Genomic DNA, 22,481 nt, shown 5'->3' with positions numbered 1-22,481 from the left:
CATGCTCTGGGGTTTCACTGGACTGAGGGCAAGAGGCTGGTCCAAACCCCGAGACAGCCCAGAATCGGACAGTGGGCTAGGCAGTAAATTCCTTTTTTAAAAATTATTTATTTATTTAAGAGAGAGAGACGGGGGGGGGGGGGCAGAGGCACAGGAGGAGGGAGAAGCAGGCTCCATGCCAGGAGCCCGATGTCAGACTCTATCCCATGACTCCAGGATCGCGCCCTGGGCCAAAGGCAGGCGCCAAACGGCTAAGCCACCCAGAGATCCCCCTGGGCAGTAAATTCCTGTTACATCCCCTCCGCCAGGCCCTAGAGGTTCCTAGAGCTTGTTTGCTACCTTCTAAGTTCGTGGAGAAAAAGGGCGAATGTTAAGAAACCAAGCAGGCAATGAGGCATTTGGCTGGCTCAGACTCTTGATCTCAGGATTGTGAGTTCAAGTCCCATGTGGGACATGGAGCTTACTTAAAAAAAAAAAAAAAAATCCAATGAGAGATGTATGCACAACTCTGAACTATACTCATTCGAAAGTGAATTTATGGTATGTGGATTATATTCCAATACAAAATTTAAAAAAGAAACGAAGCAGACAAAAGGACTCATTTCAGACATATCTTGTTCTCCTGGCCTGCTGCATGCACACTCAGCTCTGCTCCTTGAGCATCCCTGGAATACATCCACAAATCCAAGTGCTCTGACATCGCTGGGCACCTCCCACCCCTCCCTAGCCAGCAGCCCTACAAGGACACCAGCCTGGCCTGGAGGAATCAGGGTGTCTGCCAGGAGGAGGAGAGAAGGCACCCAGGCAGGAGGGAACAGGACACTCTTAGGGCCAGGGAATGGTCCACATGAAGTAAGTGTAAAAGGGGCTGAACCACAATGGCAGGGCTCCTGAGAAGTGGCTGGGCATGCTCCCTCTGCCAGGGCGCAGCCTCCTGGCCCCCAGATTGCCCGGGGGACTGGAAGCTCTTGGTGACCATTGGTCACAGCCAAGAGACTGGAGGGGGGGCTGGTGTGGCTAGACACCACAGCACAGACATGCACTCCAGTCCCTCTAGGAGCAAGCAGCCTGCTCTGGCTTCAGCTACACATCTGTGTCAGGATAGCCGCTCTGCAGATGGAGCTGCTGCTGGGTTCTGTGCCAGGCCTAATAGCTGGCCAGGCACCGGGCAGGACTTGCTCAGCCTCTGAGCTCCATGTGCCCACCCAGTGCACATGGCCCCGCCCCTCAGGATGCAGACCACCCCACCCACCACCCGACGTTCCTAGGGACTGCAGATCAGCCCCCTGCACAGAAGCAGAGCTGCCCCATCCTCTGTACAGAGCAGAGGATGTGGTGGACAAGGTGCAAGGAGAGGAAGGCGGGCCCTGAGCGTAGGGCATGCATGAGGCCGTCAGGCAGGCCAGGGAGAACGGCCCTGTTCCAGGAAGAAGAAAGAACCAGCTGGAACCTGGAGGAGATGCTGGACAGTCCTCAATGGGGAAGGGGACGAGAGTCCTTGTCTGCTGCTCTGGTTACGTCGCTCAGTTTTCAGGATGCGCAGACACAAACTAGACCCACCAGCCTATCTGCCTCCACAGCTCTGGGTCTGGTGGGGCCAGCACCAAGAAGGGCCTGCCCTGCTCTTGAGCACCCCCAGACCCACTCACCACACAAGCCAGCAGAGCAGTATTTAAAGCAGCACCACAACACGAGGGCAGAGGCTCCCCAGGCACCCGCCTTCCTGAGTGCCCATGACACTGGTCAGGCTTCCTAATGAAAGCAGGCTGGTGGATGACGTCCTTCTAGGCCTTCAGCAGGAGGCTGGCCCCCGTCATCAGTCAGCACCCTCTTCACTTTGTCCCAGGAGGTGCCCCATCCCTCTACAAAGCTCTGTGCACAGCCAGCTGTGAATGTGAATTCATTCCTCCAGAAGACTGTTGCAGCGACTAAGTCACTCCCGTGGCTTGAGAGAAAGTTCTTGCCATAATAAAATCTCTGCTTTCTCACCCATAAATAATCTCATTGAAAGACAATCCAAATGCCAGGGGGGTGGAATGACGGCAGAGCTCGTTCTTTCCCAGCAAAGACCGGCATGGAGCAGGCGGTGCAGACAGAAGGCATCCCCCATCTGGGGAGGCCCGAGGGCTGGCTCTGCAACCTCAGTTCTGCAGGCAGGGAGGCCAGAGCAGACGGCCACACCCACCCCGCCAGGGCCCATAACCCCCCAGCTCTGGCATCCGGCCTGCCCTCCTTGCTCTGCAGAACTGCACCCAATACAAACCAAAGCGGTTTTACCAGGAAAAATAAACTGGGCTGTGTTTATAGACAATATAAAATTACAACCACAGACATGTAATTTATAGGTGATATAAAATCACAACCAAACACAATAAGCTTTTTTCAAACTACTAATGATCTGTTTCTATAAAAATGATACATGCGGGGTGCCTAGGGAGCTCAGTTGATGAAGTGTCGGCCTTCGGCTCAGGTCATATCTCAGGGGCGGCACTGAGCCCCACATGAACCCCACATCCCTGCTCAGCAGGGAGTCTGTTTCTCCCTCTGCCCCTCTCCCTGCTCATACTTTTTTTCAAATAAATACATAAAATATTTTTTAAATGACATACACCTGATATAAAATACATCCATAAAGAAAAATTCATGGAGGACAAGCCACATACATCTAGATGATCCCACCACTCAGATACTATCATGAACGAATATGCACTGTATAGGATCCCAGACATTTCTCCCGTGTATATTAAATCAGGAAATGTCTAAAGAAACAAATGCTTGACAGGAATGGGGTCATGTCACATGTGCAATGGCTCGCTCTGACCTCCTGATCCTGTTCATCACATTCATACCCATTCTTTATTGTCCGCCAGCAAGAAGTAGCTGCAAAGCAAGTACCAAAGATTTCAGAAAAATAAGGGATTTAAACTCAGCCCTGAGAAAATTCAGTTCATGACTAGGCTGCTGCAGATAATGAGGCAAAGTCCCACAGCCGCCTGAGAGCACATTTCTGGGCACCTCATGTGAGCTACTCACCATCCAGCAGCTCGGACCCAAGGCCTGTCCAGGCCCAAAGTTTCCATGTGGGCAGTATCATCAGGAGGGTCAGAGTCACAGAGAAGATGGGAGGGAGAGTCAGGACAGAGAAGATGCTGTCCTGGAAGGATGGGCCCACAGCCAAGGAACACAAGTGCCTCTAGAAGCTGGGAAGACAAGGAAACGGACTCTGGCCAGAGTTCCAGAAGAAACACAGCCCTGTGGGCCCCTTTACACTTCTGACCTACAGACCGTAACATCATAAATTCATATTGTTTACACCCCTGGGTCTGGGCGACTTAAGGGAACACAGGACATTTCACAGAGGGGAGTCTTGCTCTTGATGGTGGGACAGCTGGGCGGAGGGAACCCCAGTGCTAGACCCCAAGCACTCCTGGATGCACTCGTGTGGCTGAGGCTGTGGTACAACCAGCATGCCCCACCCCAGGGGCTCATCTTTGGGGTGGCAGCTATGTGCCTGGGCGACCAGGAAAACATTCTCGAAGTTGTCTTTGGGCACCTCTGAATACCACTGTTGGCTTTCTGCAACAAGTGTGGGTGCTTTACTGGATGGAGCAAGGGGGAGGACCAGGTGCTCTGGCATGGGCAGGGTGTCTGTACTCCACACTCCAGGCTGCTAGCAACTCAGATCTGGAAAATCAAAGGCCGCACCAGGAAGTGGCCGCCCTGTGGTAAAGAGGTCAGCCATCTGCACGATGGCACCGGGCTACTTCTCCTCCCATGCTTCCTCCCCCACTTGCTGAAACTACTTGTCACATCACCTGCTTCAAAATCCACTGGATGCACTTCAGAAAGAGAATTTACTCAACCACACACATGGAAAGTTCAATCACACAGTTTAATGCAAAATACTTTTTTCATTTTGAAATAATTTTAGACTTCCAAAAATTGGCAAAAATAAGACAGAGTTCATATGCCCAGCTTCCCCAAATAACATTTTACATAATCACAGCACAAGAACCAAGGATCCTGGTAATCAGCTGCTGGCCACCGTCCTTCCTGGCCCAGGGCCCTCGTGGCAGCCAGTCTGTCTCCTTGGACCCCTCCTCAACACAGTTTTTGTCTCAGGACCCTGATACTTGTGAAGAGCACTGGCCTTCACTCCACAGAAAGTCTGTTTATTCTGGGGTCTGCTCACTAGGCTGAGATAAACTCCAGGAGGGCATCAGAGAGGGGACACTGGGCAGGTCACCAAGTGGTGAGCACAGTTGTCTCTACTGCTCCCTTGGGAATCCCTGAGTGCCCTAGGGGTGGCCCCCAGACAAGGCAAACACACTGGGCCCCGACTCCAGGACCCCATGGGTTCTCATCCACACCCCTTGCCACTGCAGTGTGACTGCTGTCTCCACCGCCGCTTCTGCACTGGGCTGGCCACTGCCAGGAGCTGTCTCTGTCCCGCAGACAAGTGCATTCCTGTAGTTACTCTCGCATCAGTGCAGACTTGAAAACATTTATTCTGGAGACTAGAGCCCAGTACAACACTCTGTTGCTCAAAGTGGCCCAGGTGTGGCTCCCTGGTGGGGACCGTGTTCTTTCAACAAGCCCCCATTTTATTTCCAGAAATTCCTTATTTTCTGACACAAAACGGTCCAAGCTCAGGTTGGATTTCCCCGTCCCTTCTGGAGCCTGGTTCCGGCTGTCAGGAGCGGTGCTCCAGCCCTACATGGCTCAAGGGTGTACCTGCTACAGGTGTCATGGCCTGAGGCCCCCCCGATGTGTGCGCGCGCCCTGATACACTCACACACCTAAATCCGTCTCTCTGTCCAGCCACCTTCTCTGTGACATGACCAGGACTCCCAAGACCCGGCTCTTCCCCACACTCCCCAGTTCTCCAGTCCTAGAATGCTCGCTTTCAGAGCCGATGAAAGCAAACTTTCTGGCCAGAGATTAGAACCTGTCTTCTCATCCCCAGCTCGTCGAACTTCTGCTTTCCACAGCTGCTGGGCACATTCTGTCCCACCCCTACCACGGCAGGAACCACATGTATGTCTGGCTGGGCTGCCACTGCAGCTGCATGTGGGGTCCCCCATAGCTGCATTATTTCTGAGCACATGGAACAGGATGCAGCTTACAGTCAGAGCTACACTGCATGCAGGAGACCATTCTCTTTAGCGGCTGGCATGTCCTTCCTCAATTTCATGTCTGCACAAACACACAGATACTTAATAGTTTCCCGTCTTCCTTACTAACGTTACAACAGATGCTTCTAGAGTCTGCCCCTCTCTCTCGTGTACATGCCGCCTATAGTGTGAGGTCAGCTATGTCACTTCAGAACCCACCCCTCAACCCCACTGAACCCCACGATATGGATGAGCCACAGTCTGCCAAGACTCGTACGCATGGGGATTTGGGTCACTCTAGTGTTTTGCAATGATAAATGATGCCATATCAATAACCTGGTGCACATGTAATTCTGTATGGTTAGCAAACACAAACTAGTTTCATGGCTCATCTTGGTTTGGTGATAAAAGCCAAGCCCTTTCATAAGCTGGGCAGTAACATGAAAAAGATCTGTAGCACAATTCCAGTGAAAGACAGAGACTATGTCCCAACAGTGACACACCGCAGAGGGGAGTAGGCACTGCTACTACTCACGGGTGAACGGTGCAGAGTGAACACTATGGAAATGGAAAAGCTGTGGAGTGGTTTCCTTCAGGGAGGGTCGAAGCCAAGAGGCATCCACCATGGAAGGACTGCACACACAGGGATCTAAAGGCAGAGAGTGGACACGGACACGCCTCTACCACCACAGCCAAGGAGGGGGCAGTGGTGACTTTTGGGAGCCCAGGCCTGAGTCGTGGCTGGCTGTCCCCACTAGGGTCATTGTCCGAGAGCCAGGGAAGGCAGTGCTGGGCCCCGACCCCCCCCACACACACACACACGTGTGGCACTCTGTTCGTGGATCTGAACCTTGGCCACTATCAAACTACCCAGAAATCCTGGCTGGAGGTTTGGATACCTGTGAGGTTCAAACAACCTCAGGCAATTGTGGCGGCTGCCCAAACATCAGCGCTGTGGGCTGTGGCACCAGGTCTGTCGCTCTGAAACATGCTCAGAGGCCCTAGAAGCCTCTGCCAGATGATACGTTAGCATGGGTGTTCTTCCAAAGGGAGACACAGGAGATCACGTATGTAAGGCAAACTACATGTGTCCTGACACCTGTTCCTCAGTTACATTAGTCTGGTCATTGTGATTAAACTAGTTTTATAAATTCAGTCCACACAGGTCAGAAAATGACCTGTGGTTAAAAGGTACCTCGTGTTCGGGCATTACCAGAAAAACGTTACCAAGTCAAATACGTCAAAAGGCAGATGATCTCTCCTTTCCAAGTTCATATTCTGTATTTTGTTCAAAAATTGGAAATGAACCAGCACACAAGAGCACAAAAAGGAAACCAGTTTGCCAGGGAAAGGCTTGATTTCTGGCAATGTCTGCGTCTGTGGCAGAGGCCGGAGCTGACAGCACACAGCACGCCAGCACTGAGAAGCTACACACAGTACCACACGTGTCATGTACACCGCGTGTCCCTACACCAAGCAGCCGCGACTCTGCACTCCCACCTCCTGCCCACCATGGTCTCCTCAGGAACTCTGCCACACACCATGTAAAGATAAAACCTAACGCTACTGGGGGGAAATGAGATCTAAAAGCCAGTCAGTTTTCAAAATAACCTGGGAAACATCAAGTCAAGATGTGTCACATTAAAAAAAAAAAAAAAAAAGTCAAGATGTGTCTGTCAAGGAGGGCGTTCTGGAATCCTCTCCGTCACAGCACCTAACTGTAAACTGTTGACATGCTCCATTCTGGACCACCTGGCAGCAGGAGGTCTTCTCTCCATCAAGAGTTGGTTTCTGCCTTTGGTTTTCCATCGGTCAAATCTCCAAATCCCAGTTTTTCCAGTGGTTCTTGGGCCATCAGCTGCCTATAAGAAGTGAAGAAAACGAAGAGCACGGTCTGCACAACGCCTGTGCGTTCACTCCCATCCCGTCCAACCACAGGTCTGGGGGCTGCCCAGAGCCAGGACACTGCCGGACCTGGCCCCAAGGCCCCTGAGGGGCTCCTTGCGCCCTTTTCCTCTGACACCTGCACCTCTGGACCCACGAGGGATAACCACTGGTGGACGGTGCACAAAGCCCCCCAGCTGCAGGGTGCAGCTCTGAAGGGAGAAGGCAGACCACAGAGATGCTCCCCAAGGTGCCAGTATGGAGCAGACGTGTGAGGCGTGCAAGGGCTCCAACCCCACATGGCTTCTAGGTCCCAGTGAAGACTCAAGAAGACAAGTGCACAAAGGACAGACCGTATCTGGTACAAATGACCCTGAACAATGCAAGAGTTAGGGGCACTGACCACCCATGCAGCTGAACCCCTTAACTCCTGGCCCCACAAAAGCATAAAGACCAATAGCATACCACTGACCAGAAGCCTTAGCTATGACATAAGTGAACCCTAATAAAAGGTAAGCCAGAGAAACAAAATGTTATAAAGAAAATCACAAGGAAGAAACATATTTATGATACTGTATGTACTGCATTTACGAAAAAAGTCTGCATGTAAGTACGCCCGTGCAGTTCACATGCATGCTGTTCAAGGGTCACTGCATTCCTTAGCTTTACTTGCAACTCAGAAACACTTGGGACACTTGGTGTGTGGGCCCCATGTCATCTCACTCTTGCCCCAGGCCCTGCACAGGCCCACAAAGATGGGGATGCCCCACACAGAGCGCCTGCTGAGCTCCAAAGTCTCCCCTATCTGGCTTCCCACTGCCTACAATTCTGGGGAAAGAGAGGGTGGAGTTTCATTCTGTTTTGTTTTGGGGCAGGGGTGGGTTGATCCTAACTCTCAGAGGTCATCTGTCTGTCCTCCTTGCCGGTGGGAGCACAGCATCCCCACAGGAACCACCAGGCTCAGCTGGCACATGGGTCACCCATGACACTGGCCATCATCACTTAACACACAGTGTCCAGGCTCCCACCACTGAGCCTCCATACCTTTCCCTGGCCAGCCCCGCTGCCCAGCACAGGCAGCCAAGTTCAGCCAGCATGCTGGGAACCGTGGGACATCGCAAGTCACCTGGTCAGACAAGCCACTTTCTGCAGGTTCTGGGGGGCCTAGTGCAAGTGGGCCACACTTCGGCAGAAAGACGAAACCTTGCAGGGAGATGATCTTTTTTTTTTTTTTTTTTTTTTAAGATCTTATTTATTTATTCATGAGAGACCCAGAGAGAGAGGCAGAGACACAGGCAGAGGGAGAAGCAGGCTCCATGCAAGGAGCCCGATGTGGGCCTCGATCCTGGGACCCCAGAATCACGCCGTGGGCTGAAGGCAGGTGTTAAACCACTGAGCCACCCAGGGATCCCCAGGGAGATGATCTCAATCTGAACTTCATAAGGGCTCCCTAGGCCGTCCCCGTTAAAAGAACAAAATATGACTGTTTAGACAATGGGAGCGAGGGGATGTGCCCTCAATGGCTCCAGCAGTGGAGGCGGGAGTGGGGAAGTTGCCTGCACTGGGGGACTCTGTCCCTTTACCTGCGTGGGTGCTTGGCAATTTCCATCACGAAAAGCTAGAATCCACTTAAAAAGTCCACGTGTAGGCCAGGCTGACTGCGTTATCTGACTGTGTCCCTAGAAGAGGTGGACAAGCTAGACAAGCCCTGAGGAGGGGCCTCGCTGCTGTCTGGGCGCTGTGACCCCTGCAATACCCGCCTAGCATCCCAGGTGAGCTAAGTGGCCCCGTGGGCCTTTCTCTCTGCATCGTAGGAATGGGGTTTGGAGCAGAAGGCTCAGGCATCTCCACAAGCGCCAGGCACTTCCTGCATGCACTGTGTCCAAAGCAGCAGGGTACAGAGCTGAAGCAGGCGTGCTGCCCTCCAACAGCTACTCCACACAATACAGCAGGACCGAGGCCAGCAAACGCTAAGACCTGACAGACACCCACAGTCACCTGAGCTCCCTCTCCCATCTAGAGAACCAGGAAGTTCCAGGGGAAAGGGACATGGAGCCGGGAAGTGGAGAGCCAAGGCCACAAGATGCTGGGTTTACTCTGTGGGCACCAGTGAATGCCTGCGGCTGGGGCACCAGTGGAAGAGCAGCAGGAAGTCCCATATGCCTGGGCACGTGTCCTGGTAAAGAAGGCTCCATGCCAGCTCACGTGGGGTGCAGGCCCATTCGCCACCCCACCGCCACCAAGCTGTGCTGCCCCTGCCCCACCCCCCTGACCCAGCATAGCCATACCCAGAGAGCTGGTGGAGGTCACCAAACCTAGAACTGCAAACCTTGTCAGTACAATTTAATCTAGAAGCAGATTAAATTCTATAGCAATGGGATACAAGTGCTACTCCTTAAACCAAGTGAGGAAACAATGATACTTTTTCACACATCTTGGCAAAAGAAGACATCTGGCCAACAGTTCTTAGAACTGACCTCTCTCAGACCTCACTGTGGTCTGCAGACGACACCCTCATTGCTGGAGCCTGGGACTGTCACCCTCCACAGTAGAGGGGAAATCGGGTTAGAGCTGGAACTACAGCTGCAAACTGGCCAATTCTGAGAGTGACATTACCAGGACACAACATCATCACAGGAATCCTTAAAATCAGGGACAGATGGGAAGAAAGGAAGGTTCAAATAAATACACCATCGCCGGCTTAGAGAAGGTGGGGGGCATGAGTCCAGGAGCATGGACACCTCTAGAAGCTGGAAACGGCAGGAAGTAATTCTGCCCTGGAGCCTCCATAAGGAATGGAGCCTGTCCATGCCCCGAATGCAGCCCCATGGGAGCCATGTCAGACTTCCCACTACAGACCGTGACGTGGGCTGGCGTGCTCCTCCAAACACACTGGCCCGAAAGGAAGGACCTTCATGATTAGTGGAACAAATGAGGAATGAGGAAGAAAAAGCTAGAAGCCAAATAACACATAATTCAAGATATCCTTTCTACAAATCTGTAAATCTTCATAAAATCCAGCTCCTTGGCAAAGTCATAAAAAACAACAAATACAACATTTAGCAAGTTCTAAAGCCAAAGGGATGATTTCAATGCCTCCCATTAGCATAAGGAAAGAGACCAAAGAAAACATCCCATTTCCAGTCCAATTTTTTAGGGACTGAGACACTGAGATCACTGGAATCTTCACGGAAAGCAAAATCACTCTCAACTGTTCCCTACAGTGCCATTCTTTTACTTATTTATTTATTTTTAAAGATTTTATTTACTTATTCACAAGAGACACAGAGAAAGAGGCAGAAACTTGGAGAAGCAGGCTCCCTATGGGCAGGACTCAATCCCAGGACCCCAGGTTCACAACCTGAGCCAAAGGTAGACAATCAACCAGTGAGCCTCCCAGGTGCCCCTACAGTGTCGTCCTTTTAGAGGCATTAAGTGCATGACTTAGGGCAATAGAATTTTTCAACAGTGTGTTCTTCAAGGGTATGAGAACAATAATGACCGGCACCTGCTGGTCTCCCCCTGAACCCAAGACTTGCCAAGAACCATCTGTTGTGTTTTTCTATAGCCCAGCCGGGAGGCCCATCCTTCACAGGAACCTGCACTCTGGAATGTGGCTGCACCATCCCCACTGCCCACCCTACCTCATGGGAATCAAAGTGAGATGATTAGAGGCTTGAGAATACAGATCGTGCCTGTATTTGCTATTAACAAGATAATCCCAAATTTAACAGCTCTTCCTGTGAGAAAATGTGGTTCACAGCTACTACAGCACACATACTTCCATGTTGGGCTACAATGGCCAGAGGCCCTGAGGCAATTTTAAAAACCTGCTGTGGTCCAGGGGTGCCTGAGTGGCTCAATCCATTAAGCATCTACCTTTGGATCGGATCATGATCCTGCAGTCCTGGGATGGAGCCCCACAATGGGGTCCCTGCTCAGCGAGGAATCTGCTTCTCCCTACCCCTCTGCCCCCGCTGCTGGTGCGCTCTCTCACATGCGCTCTCTCTAAAAAATAAAATCTCAAAAAACAAAGCTTGCATGGTCCAGTTTTTTACAAGATGCATACAGAAGCATGAACTGGTAAGTCATATATATGATTTCAGCACAAAAGAGAAAAGAAATCTGTAAGAAGCAGGAGAAGCAAATGTGCAAAATCCTGATATTGAATCCAGGTGGTTGCAGATTTTCATTTAAAAACATCCAAGGTGGGCAGCCCAGGTGGCTCAGCAGTTTAGTGCGGCCTTCTGCTCAGGGCCTGATCCTGAAGACCCGGGATCCAGTCCCGCGTCGGGCTCCCGGCATGGGGAGCCTGCTTCTCCCTCTGCCTGTGTCTCTGCTTCTCTCTCTCTGTGTCTTTCATGAATAAATAAGTAAAATCTTTAAAAATAAATAAAAATAAAAATAAATAAAAAATAAAACCATCCAAGGGCAGCCCCAGTGGTGCAGTTTAGTGCTGCCTGCAGCCCAGGGTGTGATCCTAGAGACCCGGGATTGAGTCCCACATCGGGTTCCCTGCGTGGAGCCCGCTTCTCCCTCTGCCTCTGTCTCTCTCTCTGTGTCGCTCATGGATAAATAAAATAAAATCTTAAAAAAAAAATCATCCGGGATCCCTGGGTGGCGCAGCGGTTTGGCGCCTGCCTTTGGCCTAGGGCACGATCCTGGAGACCCAGGATCGATTCCCACGTCGGGCTCCCGGTGTATGGAGCCTGCTTCTCTCTGCCTGTGTCTCTGCCTCTCTTTCTCTCTCTGTGACTATCATAAATAAATAAAAATTAAAAAAAAATAAAAAAATAAAAAAAAATCATCCAAAAAGGGACACCTGGATGGCTCAGTGGTTAAGCATCTGCCTTTGGCTCAGGGCATGATCCCAGAGTTCTGGGATTGAGTCCTGCATTAGGCTCCCTGCATGGAGAATGCTTCTCCCTCTGCCTCTGCCTCTCTCTCTCTCTCTGGGTCTCCCATGAATAAATAAATAAAATCTTAAAAACAAAACAAAACAAAACAAAAAAACAACAAAAAAAAAGTCTACAGCCAAAATCACTGACCAAGTCAGAAACACACACATACCCCCTATTTATCTTAATGCCACCTGACCAGCCAGTGAAGCCACTTGAAATAACAGAGCCCACAGAGTGGTCAGTTGCATCCCCTCTGTCTACCCCCAACCTCAGCAGGCCTCAGGAGAGGCTGGCCTCCAGAAGCTGTGCTCAGCAGGGCAAGGCCACACAGACAGCAGGCAGCTCACTCCCAGGGTCAAATGGGGAGAAAAGACAGGGCCCTTCTGCTGGTCCTCCACCAGGCAAGCCAGGAGCCTCTCTGGGGACTCAGAGAGCCCGACTCCGGAGCAACTCCCAGCAGGAGCAGTGGCCTGTGGTGTGCTGGGTACCATGGCTGGCACGGGGATGACTGACCTGAGGTGCAGAGGGGCGAGGGACCTGCTCACACCGTCACACACTGACAGAGACCAACTTCAAACTGTCTCCAATGTGCGCAGCACTGAAAAGAAATTCACTTGGTTCCCATGTTTAAAAGACGTGTTAACTTAAACACATGGGCCCCAGTAATGTGCTACTTAATAGTGAGAGCTGGACTTGGGGTGGCCCGCTTCCAATCTAAGCCCCTAGGAGCCTGAACAACTCAGAAGACAGAGTGAGGGCCTTCGTGAGGGGCCCATTCCTAGGGCCCCCTGAGTCTGCAGACAGCCCTCCATACACCTGTAGGGCTGAGAAACACAGAAGATGGTGTCTGGAGGGAAATGTCTGAGTTTGTCATGGGAAAGTAGACACAGGGCTCCAACAGGACTGGTTTATGTCAACCCAAATCCTCAGACAAAGCCGTCTGAAGCCTGGATTCCTTACCAAGCTAATGAAAGGATCAAACAGCAGAAATACAGGTTCTACCCCCACCACATAACAACACATGACCTGCTTCTCCCATCAGAGACTAGAATGGCTTTTTAGTAAAGTCTCAACGAATCCTAAGTTGCAAACATTTGTTTTATTTAAAAGTGAGTTCTGGTAAATTCCATTCAAGACAGAACAAATCCTTCGTCTTTCATCATTTCTGAAATGGCCTATTGTCTCCCCTGTCACATTTCAAGCGCGGCCGAACCTACCCCACCGGGAACAAAACATGTTTATGGTCTGAGAACGTCAAAGAGAGAAACCATGTACCCACAACCTTCAATCTTTTGGCTCAGTCAGCATTTTCATGATGTACGATCCTGAAACCTTAATGACAGGTCAGCAGCTCCCCAATTTGGAAAGTAAATACCCCGAGGAATGCAGTCGCTGAGGGAGGGCCCCCCTCCACTCCCCCGATTGCCACACAACTTCTGGTACACTAAACCTGGCAGGCCTCCACTGCAGTTGTGAAAGACACAGGACTCAACGAGCCAGGCTGCAACGACCCCTGGGAGCGGGGGCACGGAAGGTTCCAGAAGTCACATGTGTCAGCATGCACTTGCCTCTCCATCCTGCATTCTAAATAGGCCTTTGATTCCTTTCTGCACAAAGCATTTTCAAATTTGCTGTCACGGAGACACTTCATAAACTTCTCCTTGAAGCTTTTGCATTCACCTAGAAGGAGAATGGAGACAGCGTTTTCTCCTGGCGCGGACACCGGGCGGGGGTGGGGCGGGGAGGGTTGGGATGGCCGCCCCGGTCAGCTCTCGGCCCCCCGCCCCCGCCCCAGCTCGCCGGGCAGCAGGCGGGGGAAAGCCGCGCCCACCGCGTGCAGGTCGGGCCAGCACCCGCCACAGCGGGCTGGGGACGTTTCGTAGGAAAACGTGCGTCAAGACAACGCGCGCGGCCCGTCAGTCCGCTCCCGGGGTCTCGGCTTCCACCGGCTCCCCCCAGACCCGCCCCCGCTACCGGTCTGCAGGGCCCGGTCCCGCTCCCGCCCGCGCGGGGTGACGTCCGCGTCCGCCCGCCGCGCCGGGCCTCAGTTTCCCCCCTGCACCGCCGGCGGACGCCACGGTCCACCCGGCCGCACGGCGCCCCAGGACACGCAGCACCCGAGGCCCCGCGCGGGAGCCCGCCCGCCGCTCACCGAAGTGATCCAGCGGGAAGCTGCCCTTGTCCGGGGGCCGGGGCTGGAAAGTCTTGGACCCAAAGTTCATAGCCGTCGACATGTTGGCACGCCCCCCCGGGGTGCGGAGCGCGGCGTGCGAAGGGCGGCGGGCCGAGCGCCGAGCGGGAGCCGCGAGAGCGCCGAGCACGTCGAGCGGCTAGCGGCCCCGGGCGACAGGCCCCGCCCCCGCCGCAGGCCCCGCCCCCGCCGCAGGCCCCGCCCCCGCCGGGCTGTGAAAGGCTCCCATCCGGGCTGTTCTCCAATTTTTTAAAAATTTATTTATATCTTAAAAATATTTTTACTTATTTATGAGAAACAGAGACAGAGAGAGCACGGCACAGACACAGGCAGAGGGAGAAGCAGGATCCATGCAAGGAGCCGACGTGGGACTTGATCCTGGGACTCCAGGATCACACCCTGGACCAAAGGCAAGTGCTCAACCGCTGAGCCACCCAGGCTTCCCCAATATTTTTTTTTTAAGATTTTGTTTATTTATTCGTGAGAGACAGAGAGAGACAGAGAGGCAGAGACACAGAGGGAGAAGCAGGCTCTATGCAGGGAGCCTGATGTGGGACTCAATCCTGGGTCTCCAGGATCATGCCCTGGGCTGTCCGCTGTTCTCCAATTTGACCCTCACAATAGCCCAGTGGCAGAGACCCGTTGTTCTTTCCTTATAATACGGAAACAAGTCTAGAGAGGCCCAGCAGACGCACAGCTTCGGTCCACAAGAAGCCCAAGAGCAAGTGCACTCACATCCCCAGGCACCTGGGAGACTTACCTGATAAGGAGGGAGTGAGGGCCACACACTGAGTGGCTCCAGCAGCAGAAGCGTCCTTGCCATCAGCTCTCAGTCCAAGGTCTGAGACAGAGGGGTGGCGGGTCTGGCTCCCCCCAAGGTTCTGGGGAGACCCTGTCACAGTCTGTGCCCAAACTATGGATGGTCACCGGCAGTCCTGGGGCTCCTGGGTGGGTGCATGCACCCTGCCTCTGCTGTCACCCTCCTGTGGGGTCTCCCCTGTGTGTCTGTGTCTAGATGTCCCCTCACAAGGACACCAGCCAGATGGGCGGGGCCACTATAAGGACTTCATCCTAATTACATCTGCAATGGCCTTATTTCCTTTTTTTTTTTTTTTTAAATTTATTTATTGGGGCAGCCCAGGTGGCTCAGCAGTTTAGCGCCACCTGCAGCCCAGGGCATGATCCTGGAGACCCAGGATCGAGTTCCACGTTGGGCTCCCTGCATGGAGCCTGCTTCCCTCTGCCTGTGTCTCTGCCTCTGTGTGTGTGTGTGTGTGTGTGTGTCTCATGAGTAAATAAACAAAATTTATTTTATTTTTTAAATATTTAACTTATTTATTCATGAGAGACACACAGAGAGAGAGGCAGAGACACAGGCAGAGGGAGAAGCAGGCTCCATGCAGGCACCCCAATGCGGGACTCCATCGGAGGACCCTGGAATCACGCCCTGAGCCGAAGGCAGACTTTCAACCACTAGGCTACCCAGGTGTCCCTGCCATAGCCTTATTTCCAAACAAAGTCACCTCCTAGGTATCGAGGGTTAGGTCGCCAACATCTGAATTCACTTGGGGCAGGGGACGCAGCTCAGCCTAGGATGAAATGAAAGTGCATCAACAATGGTTCCAGCTCCAGCAATCACTTATGATTACTACCACAACAACAGTGAAAGGGCTAAGTGGAGACCCCAGTTCTCCCAAGAACAGCTGCCCACAGCCCTGCACCCTGGGCAACTACTCCTCTTCTCCAAACCCGGCCTCTGGATTTCATGTGGAGGGAGGAAGTGTGCACCTGTGTTCTGTGATTCTGCCAGAGTTCCGGCCTGCACCCATGCCTCCATCCCATGCGTGTGCCCACCATGTCCCAGGCCCTAAGCGGATTGGGTCCTCAGCCACAGAGCTCACCCGCTTCCCCCTCCCCCAGACCCTGATGTGATCCAATGAGCCCGTTCCAGCACCTGAAGGCCTTGCAGAGAAGTACCAGGCCAACGAGTCCTCGCAGCCCCCACCTCAGGGCGCCCCCTACTCAAGGCCTAACTTGGATGCCCCCTTGCCAGGTCCCCAGCACGCCTGCACCTCCTCAGTAGGCACCACTGGATGTCTGTGCCTGAGGTTGCATTCGGCTGCATTCAGCTCCGTGCTGGCGCTGAATGCCAGTGGGGTCCGTTGGGGGTCCACAGGGAAAGCCCACTCCAATTGTTGAGGCCTTGATCAGAATCAGCCCAGTGTTCTGGGCCCGCTAGAAACTACAAAAGGAAAACTGCAGCTTGATGTGGTCACATAAACGACTATTGCAAGCGCTAGAACTAGGGGCCACTCACTGGGTTATTCGTTAATATGTTTCCAGGGCAGTGAACAAAAGACGCTTTTATTACCCAGCAAATAGCACTTTTCCACTTGACTAGATCACGCCAGTTAGCAGTAAAAAGGACAGCCCTGCCCCCCCGGTGGCCTGGGCCTCTCCCTCCAACAGCCTAGAGGGACCAATGAAGCACTGGAGGCCCAGCGACCTAGAGGTGACAGCCAGCTTTTAATTGACATGTCTATACCTGGCAAATGATTATTGCTTTGTATGAGATGTTTGGATTTTTATCTGCAGCACATGGATACAAAAAGTGGGGGAGTAACTGATGTTTCTGGAACCCCGCTCCATGCGAGGCTGTTTGGCACGGGGCCCCTGGAACAGTGCCTGGTACACAGAGGACGTTGTTAGTTGTATTGAAGGATGAACCTGGTTCAGGAGGTGTTCTTACCTTCATCTCACACGGAAAGGACTTTCTTGCCCCAGGTTATGCAGCCAGCTTGTGAGCTATCTAGCACCGTGTAACAAACGTTCCCAACTCACTGGTGTAAAACATCCATTGTTGGCTTTGCTCAAGAATTTGCAGTGTGGGCTGGCCTTGGTGGAAATGACCTGCCTGACATCAGCTGGGGTCACTCGACCTCGGTGGGTCTCAGCCTGAGGCCACCTCCACCATGGTCATGAGCCCCCAGCCAGAGGCAAGGGCCGGGAGCCTGCTCTCAATGGAGAGGAGGGCAAAATCACAGCATGAGAATAGCTCCTGGATCCAACTTTGCCTGAAACTAGATGTCATAGGTCTTTTCACTTTAATAAATTCTGCTGCAAAAGTATACTTTTCAAAAGGATGAAAACATAGTTCTCAGAACAATATAAACTGTGCATATGTCAGTTTCATTTAACACATGGATGAAGGAATTTGGCCAGATGGCAAGGCTGGTTCTAGGAAGGGCGCCCCAACCCTGATATATCCACATCTGGTCAGAGGAAAAGAGAGGATGCCAGAATCAGATTGCTCAGCTGAACCTGGAACAGGTTAATGTCTTACAGGGCAATAAACCATAATCTTTGGGATTATCTTTTCTGCCAGACAGAAGTGATTTGCATTTTTACAGGAAAAACAATCACTTGCAGCTTTTTAGTTTCCTACAAATGAACGTCTGGCTTGAGGGCACCTGGGCCTGGTCAATAGTGAATGTAAGTCACATACACGGCCCTGCCTGGGAGGGTCGGATGGTGCTCAGTCAGGCTGGCTGGACCAGGACTTCAGGGGTACGATGAAGGGACACAGTGTCACCCATTTGCCTTATTTCTGCGTATTGGGGAGTTACCCTGAACACTGCTTATTTGAGCCTGGGGCTGCAAACACCACACACGGGGGGCGGAGGAGGGGGCAAACCACCAGCAACTTATTCTCCCCGGCTCTGGACGCCAGAAGGCTGAACTTGAGGTGGGCAGGGCTGTGCTCCCTGCACAGCTCTCGGGGAGGGTCCTTCCCGCCTCTTGCAGCTCCTGCTTGCCCCGCATCCCCTGCTTATGGCCACAGCCTACATCTCGGCCTCCGGGGTCACCTGGCTTCTGTCTGTGTCTATGTCCTCTACTCTTCTGTCTCTGCTAAGGACACCCAACATTGGAGTTAGGGCCACTCTAGTCCGGGATGACCTCATCTAAGCTTGGTTATGTCTACAAAGATTCTCTTTCCAAACAAGAGCCCATTCTGATGTTCTAGGGAGACATGGATTGTGGCAGGAGGCCATTCCACCCAGTACACCACTCCAGCCAGATTGGGTTTTTTCCCCCTACAAAGAGTCCCCGCTGCACAGAATCATGGCAGACGCCATGAACCTTGGAGGAAGGTTCCCATAGGTGGCGGAGCCAGGAGGTATGTGCAGAGCCCTGAAGCTCAGAAGTGCTGAGCTTGAAAGTTGTTCTTTATGCTGAGAAAATTGGCAAGCTGGCCTGGGCTGGAGGCGTGGACACATCCCAGCAGCCCCCCACCCAGCACTGGCACCAGATGGGGGCAGTACCCGGAGCAGCTGTAGAGGGGCCGGTGAGCGAGGGCCCCTCCCAGCAGCCTCCACAGGGGCAGTCATGGGGAGAGCCAGGCCACGCGGGGGTCAGTGGGCACAACGCCCTGCCGGCGTGGGGCGAAAATCAGCTGAGTCTAATGCGGAGCAGCCCCCTGGCTTGGGGATTCTGGTTCTAGGAACTGATTTTTTTTTTCTAGGAACTGATTTGACAGCACCCTTTGCAACATGTGCACACAGGTATTTTGAGCAGGATGTTTTTGGCCACGAGACAGAACAATGCAGAGGAGACAAGGAAGCCGTATGGTGTCTGATGCGGCCACGCTGTCACCGCAAAAATAAAAAGCAAGTGAACAGAGGGAAGGAGACAAGGGCGGGAGGAGACTCCGGGGTGGACAGGGGTGTTCACTCCCTCAAACTTGGCGAAGGTTTCATGGCTGCATGCACATATAAACTCGCTTGAACACGAGCTGTTTGCTGCACATGAATAAAATTAGAACCAGCACAAACAGGCACACACAGCACCAGGTGCAGCACAGGTGCCAGCGTATCTGTCGAAGGACGTATGAGTGAGCGGCATGGCGAGGAGAAGGCTCACTTCACTGGAGGTCGCTGGTGGGCTACGGACCCCCCGCTGATGTGTGTCCATCATCTGCTTAATGGATAAATATCCACAGGAACACCTCCACATGAGATACAGCCTATTGGACTGTGGTGGGTTGACTGGTTGCCCCTGCAGAAGACATGCCCAGCGATCTCTGTGCGAGCGGTGAGGATCCCGGGGTGAAATCACCATGGGCTATGGCGGGCCAGGTGGGAGAGGCAGGCCAGGTCCTTCCAGAGAGCCCTCAAGCAGCCAACTGGCCCATGAGCCCCCGTGCAGACTTCTGGTCCCAACTGCCAGACTGTATTACTGGGAGTTCTAAATGCCCAGCTGTGGTTCTTGGTTTCACTGCAGCCCCAGGGGTCACACAGGTGTGAGCTATGGGGCCACTGGGGCCCTCAGCAGGATGTGTCCCCAGTGTTGGTGGGCACTCCCTAGAAGTTGCTGAGGATGGGCCTCGGATGAGCAGCTGGAGGACAGGTGGCCTGGGAGGTCGTGGGGAAGGGTTTCCCAAGGCCTGGCCAGCAGCGGGTCCATGGCATTTGGGCATCTGAGTCCCATGACCTTGGGGACACAGCAGAAGTGGTCACACTCTCGGGGAAGAGGGACCCTGAGCCCTCAGGGAACGCGGGATGACTCTGAGGGAAGATGGGACAGTTGCTCCCCACCTCTGTCCTCCACAGACCCTTCTACAACCTTGCCCTTCCCCTTGGACCTGGGGCAGCCTCGGGACCCCCCCACCCCAAGGTGACAAAGCTGTGCAACTCCAAAGCCAGGTCACAAGTTGTGGCCTCTGACTCTCGAGCCCTCATTCACAAAACTTGAAAACACAAGTTCATCAACATCATGCCTGAGGTCAGAGTCTGACACGGCTCTCCCCACAACCCTGGAGCAGCCCAGCCAGCCCCTAGAAGTCCCCACAGGGCCCCAGCTCTGGCTCACCTCCACCGCTTCCTACCCTCCCGGGCCCCACAGACAACCTAGGACAGTCTCCCTATCTTAGGATAAGCTGACAGCAAATTCGGTTCACCTTCTACCTTAATGCCCTTTGTGTGGAACCTGGTGTTTTCACACGTTCCAGGGATGAGGATATGGACGTTCTCGCACTCATTACTCTGCCAACCTTCCCTGGTTCCTGGGCCCTGGCCTGTGCCACCCTGGGAGTCCTGCACCATGACCCCCATCGCCCCGTGGCCCGTGCTACCATGTGAATCCTATACTGAGAACCCTGTAGCCCTACTGCCCATGCTGCTATGGATATGACATGTGGTTCAGGCGGAACAGTAGAAACAGAACACAGGTGCAGGGGTGCGGGGACCAGGGCAGGGATCAGCGTGGGGGGTACGGGAATCTGGGGGGATGGATGGGACTGCCCCACATCTTGATCATGGGGGTGGCCACATGACCATAGGAGTTAGTAAAAACTTATAGAACCGTACCCTGAAAAGGCTGGACTTCACTGGGCATAAATTCTACCTCCATTTATAGGAAAGGACTCCTGCCAGGTAGGCTTCCTGAGGCTCCAGCCAGAGGCCTGTCCCCAGACAGTGGCAGGGACACTCTGCTGGGTCCCCTCCCAGCTGCGTCTTTCTGAGGCCTGGATGTGAAAGAATTGACGCTCACACTCACGGTTGCCAGAAAGATTCACAGCCAAGCCCCTACTTCTACCCTCAGGGCCCAGATTTGACTCCAACCCTGCTGGCCGGGCTCTAAGAAGCTCCCAGTACCTGGCTGGCCTCACCTGAGCCTGGCCCACGGGGCGGGCTCACCCCGTGCACAGGGGCCTGTGCTGCGTCCCCCAGTCACACACTGCTGGCTCTGTCCATGCTAGATCCTAGGAAACACCAGTAGGGTCAGGGGGCCTATGGGACAGGGTTGGGAGTCTGACTCGATGTGTCTGGTTCCCAAGTCTGCACCCCTCACCACCACACCCCTGCCCCGCTGGGTGGGATACCGGCAAAGCACCGTGGTGGGTGCTATGGGGGCCCTGCCCTGATGCCCCTCACCCCCAGCACACCCAGAGGTGGGGGGGGCGCTGCGAGCGCCTCAAACCTGGCCCCCTTCCTCTTCTGAGAAATAGGGGTGACCCCGCTAGGCTGTCAGCAGGCGCTAAAGGGTCTTGCAGGTAAAATGCCAAGAACTGGCTAAGCCGGGTGGTTTGGTAAAGTCCCCCCTCCGTTCCCCCCTCCCCCGCAGCCTACACAGCCACACCCTGCAGGGGACAGTGCCTGCTCCTAGGTGGCTGCCAAGAAGTGTGGGCTTCACACCCAGTGTGGCTCATAGGTGCCCAGGCCTCACCCACCCAAAGGAGGAGGCCATGGAGGACAGGCCCCCACCTCCGACCCTGACTTCTTGCCTTCACCCCCTCCCACAGCTCTCCACCCAGCGCCTTGCTTGCTCCTGCTTCCAGGACCTGGAATACCCTTCCCCCTGGTGACTCACATGCTCAGCTGCAATGCCCGAGGTGTTCCAGTGGCAAAGCCACTGCCACGTGGGTCTCTGCTGCAGAGGGGGTCTCTGCTGGGGGGCCCTTTCTGGATTCCTGACCACCAATTTCTGTGGCCCTAGCTACTGGTGGAGCCTAGCACACACAGGTGCTCAATAAATGCTTGCTGGGTCAATTACGTGGACTGTCCTAGGCATCCAGGACCTGCAGCCTATGCACCTAGTAGCGGCCTTGGACCTGGCACTCAGTCCAAATGATCGGGACACAGCTGTGAGAGAGCTGTCCTTCTTCACCGCAGCCTGTGGCTGTGCAACGGGACAGTCTGCCCACAGACAGTAAGCACCCCGATACAGGAGGTGTGCAAATGGAGGCTGGAAGGGGTGCTGCTTCGGTGCTGGGGTTCGTGCAGGGGCATGGACGGCATCCCCAGGGGACGGCCCCACCGCGAGGGGCCCAGTGCGGGGACAGGGTTCCAGCTGCCTCATGTCAGTGCAGGTGGCGCAGAGCAGGCCCAGCCACTTCTGATGCCAGCAGCCCTCCCGCTGCTCACGGCTCCTTTCCACAGTGGCGCCTCCTCCCCTCCCAGCCGGGGCACCGGGGTTGAGAGGACCAGAGTTCAGTACAGATAGACAAGGGGTGGGGGGCTCATAAACCCAGCCAGCCCCTGGCCCCACCCAGCCCAGGCCAGTGCCTCCCGCTCCAGGTGACAGTGCCCTCAAAGCCACCAGGGAGCAGGTTGTCACTCAGAGACTCTACAGAGGACACTCTGGCAGCCTTTGAAGGCCCTGGGATTTGGGGCATTTGCTCTGCGGACCCTCACGGACCATCCATCACCAGCGTCTCCATGGACATCTTACTCCATGGGCCCTGCTGAGGGAGACTCGGGGCTCCCCTCAGAGCTAGAGTGTCTCAAAGCCCCACGAGCCCCAGTTCTGATGGGGAGACGGAGGCAGAAGGCAGAGCCCTGCCAGGAGGGGAGGACTGGCCACCACGGTGTGCTCTCTCTGGCAGGCAAGGGA

At 53.9% G+C, this 22,481-nt stretch overlaps 2 protein-coding genes across 2 annotated transcripts in view; both read right to left on the bottom strand.

The window, feature by feature from the left end:
• Positions 1-3,873: 3,873 nt before the first annotated feature.
• Positions 3,874-14,207, bottom strand: COX19 (cytochrome c oxidase assembly factor COX19). Its single transcript, XM_038539700.1, has 3 exons — positions 14,052-14,207; positions 13,468-13,579; positions 3,874-6,976 (listed from the first exon to the last, which is right to left on the bottom strand). The coding sequence occupies exons 1-3, from the start codon at positions 14,131-14,133 to the stop codon at positions 6,892-6,894; spliced, it is 279 nt and encodes a 92-aa protein (XP_038395628.1). The 5' UTR covers positions 14,134-14,207; the 3' UTR covers positions 3,874-6,891.
• A 1,254-nt stretch (positions 14,208-15,461) lies between these two features.
• C6H7orf50 (chromosome 6 C7orf50 homolog) overlaps positions 15,462-22,481 on the bottom strand; it is a 147,898-nt gene continuing 140,878 nt past the window's right edge. The window contains exon 9 of the mRNA XM_038539693.1: positions 15,462-15,679. The gene's annotated coding sequence lies outside the window, so the exon portion shown is untranslated. The remainder of the gene's footprint in view (positions 15,680-22,481) is intronic.

The sequence above is a fragment of the Canis lupus genome, chromosome 6, assembly GCF_011100685.1.
Source record: "Canis lupus familiaris isolate Mischka breed German Shepherd chromosome 6, alternate assembly UU_Cfam_GSD_1.0, whole genome shotgun sequence".
In the NCBI taxonomy this organism is placed as follows: domain Eukaryota; kingdom Metazoa; phylum Chordata; class Mammalia; order Carnivora; family Canidae; genus Canis; species Canis lupus.
Note: the sequence above shows the minus strand (reverse complement) of the source record. Positions and strands in the feature narration are given on the sequence as shown.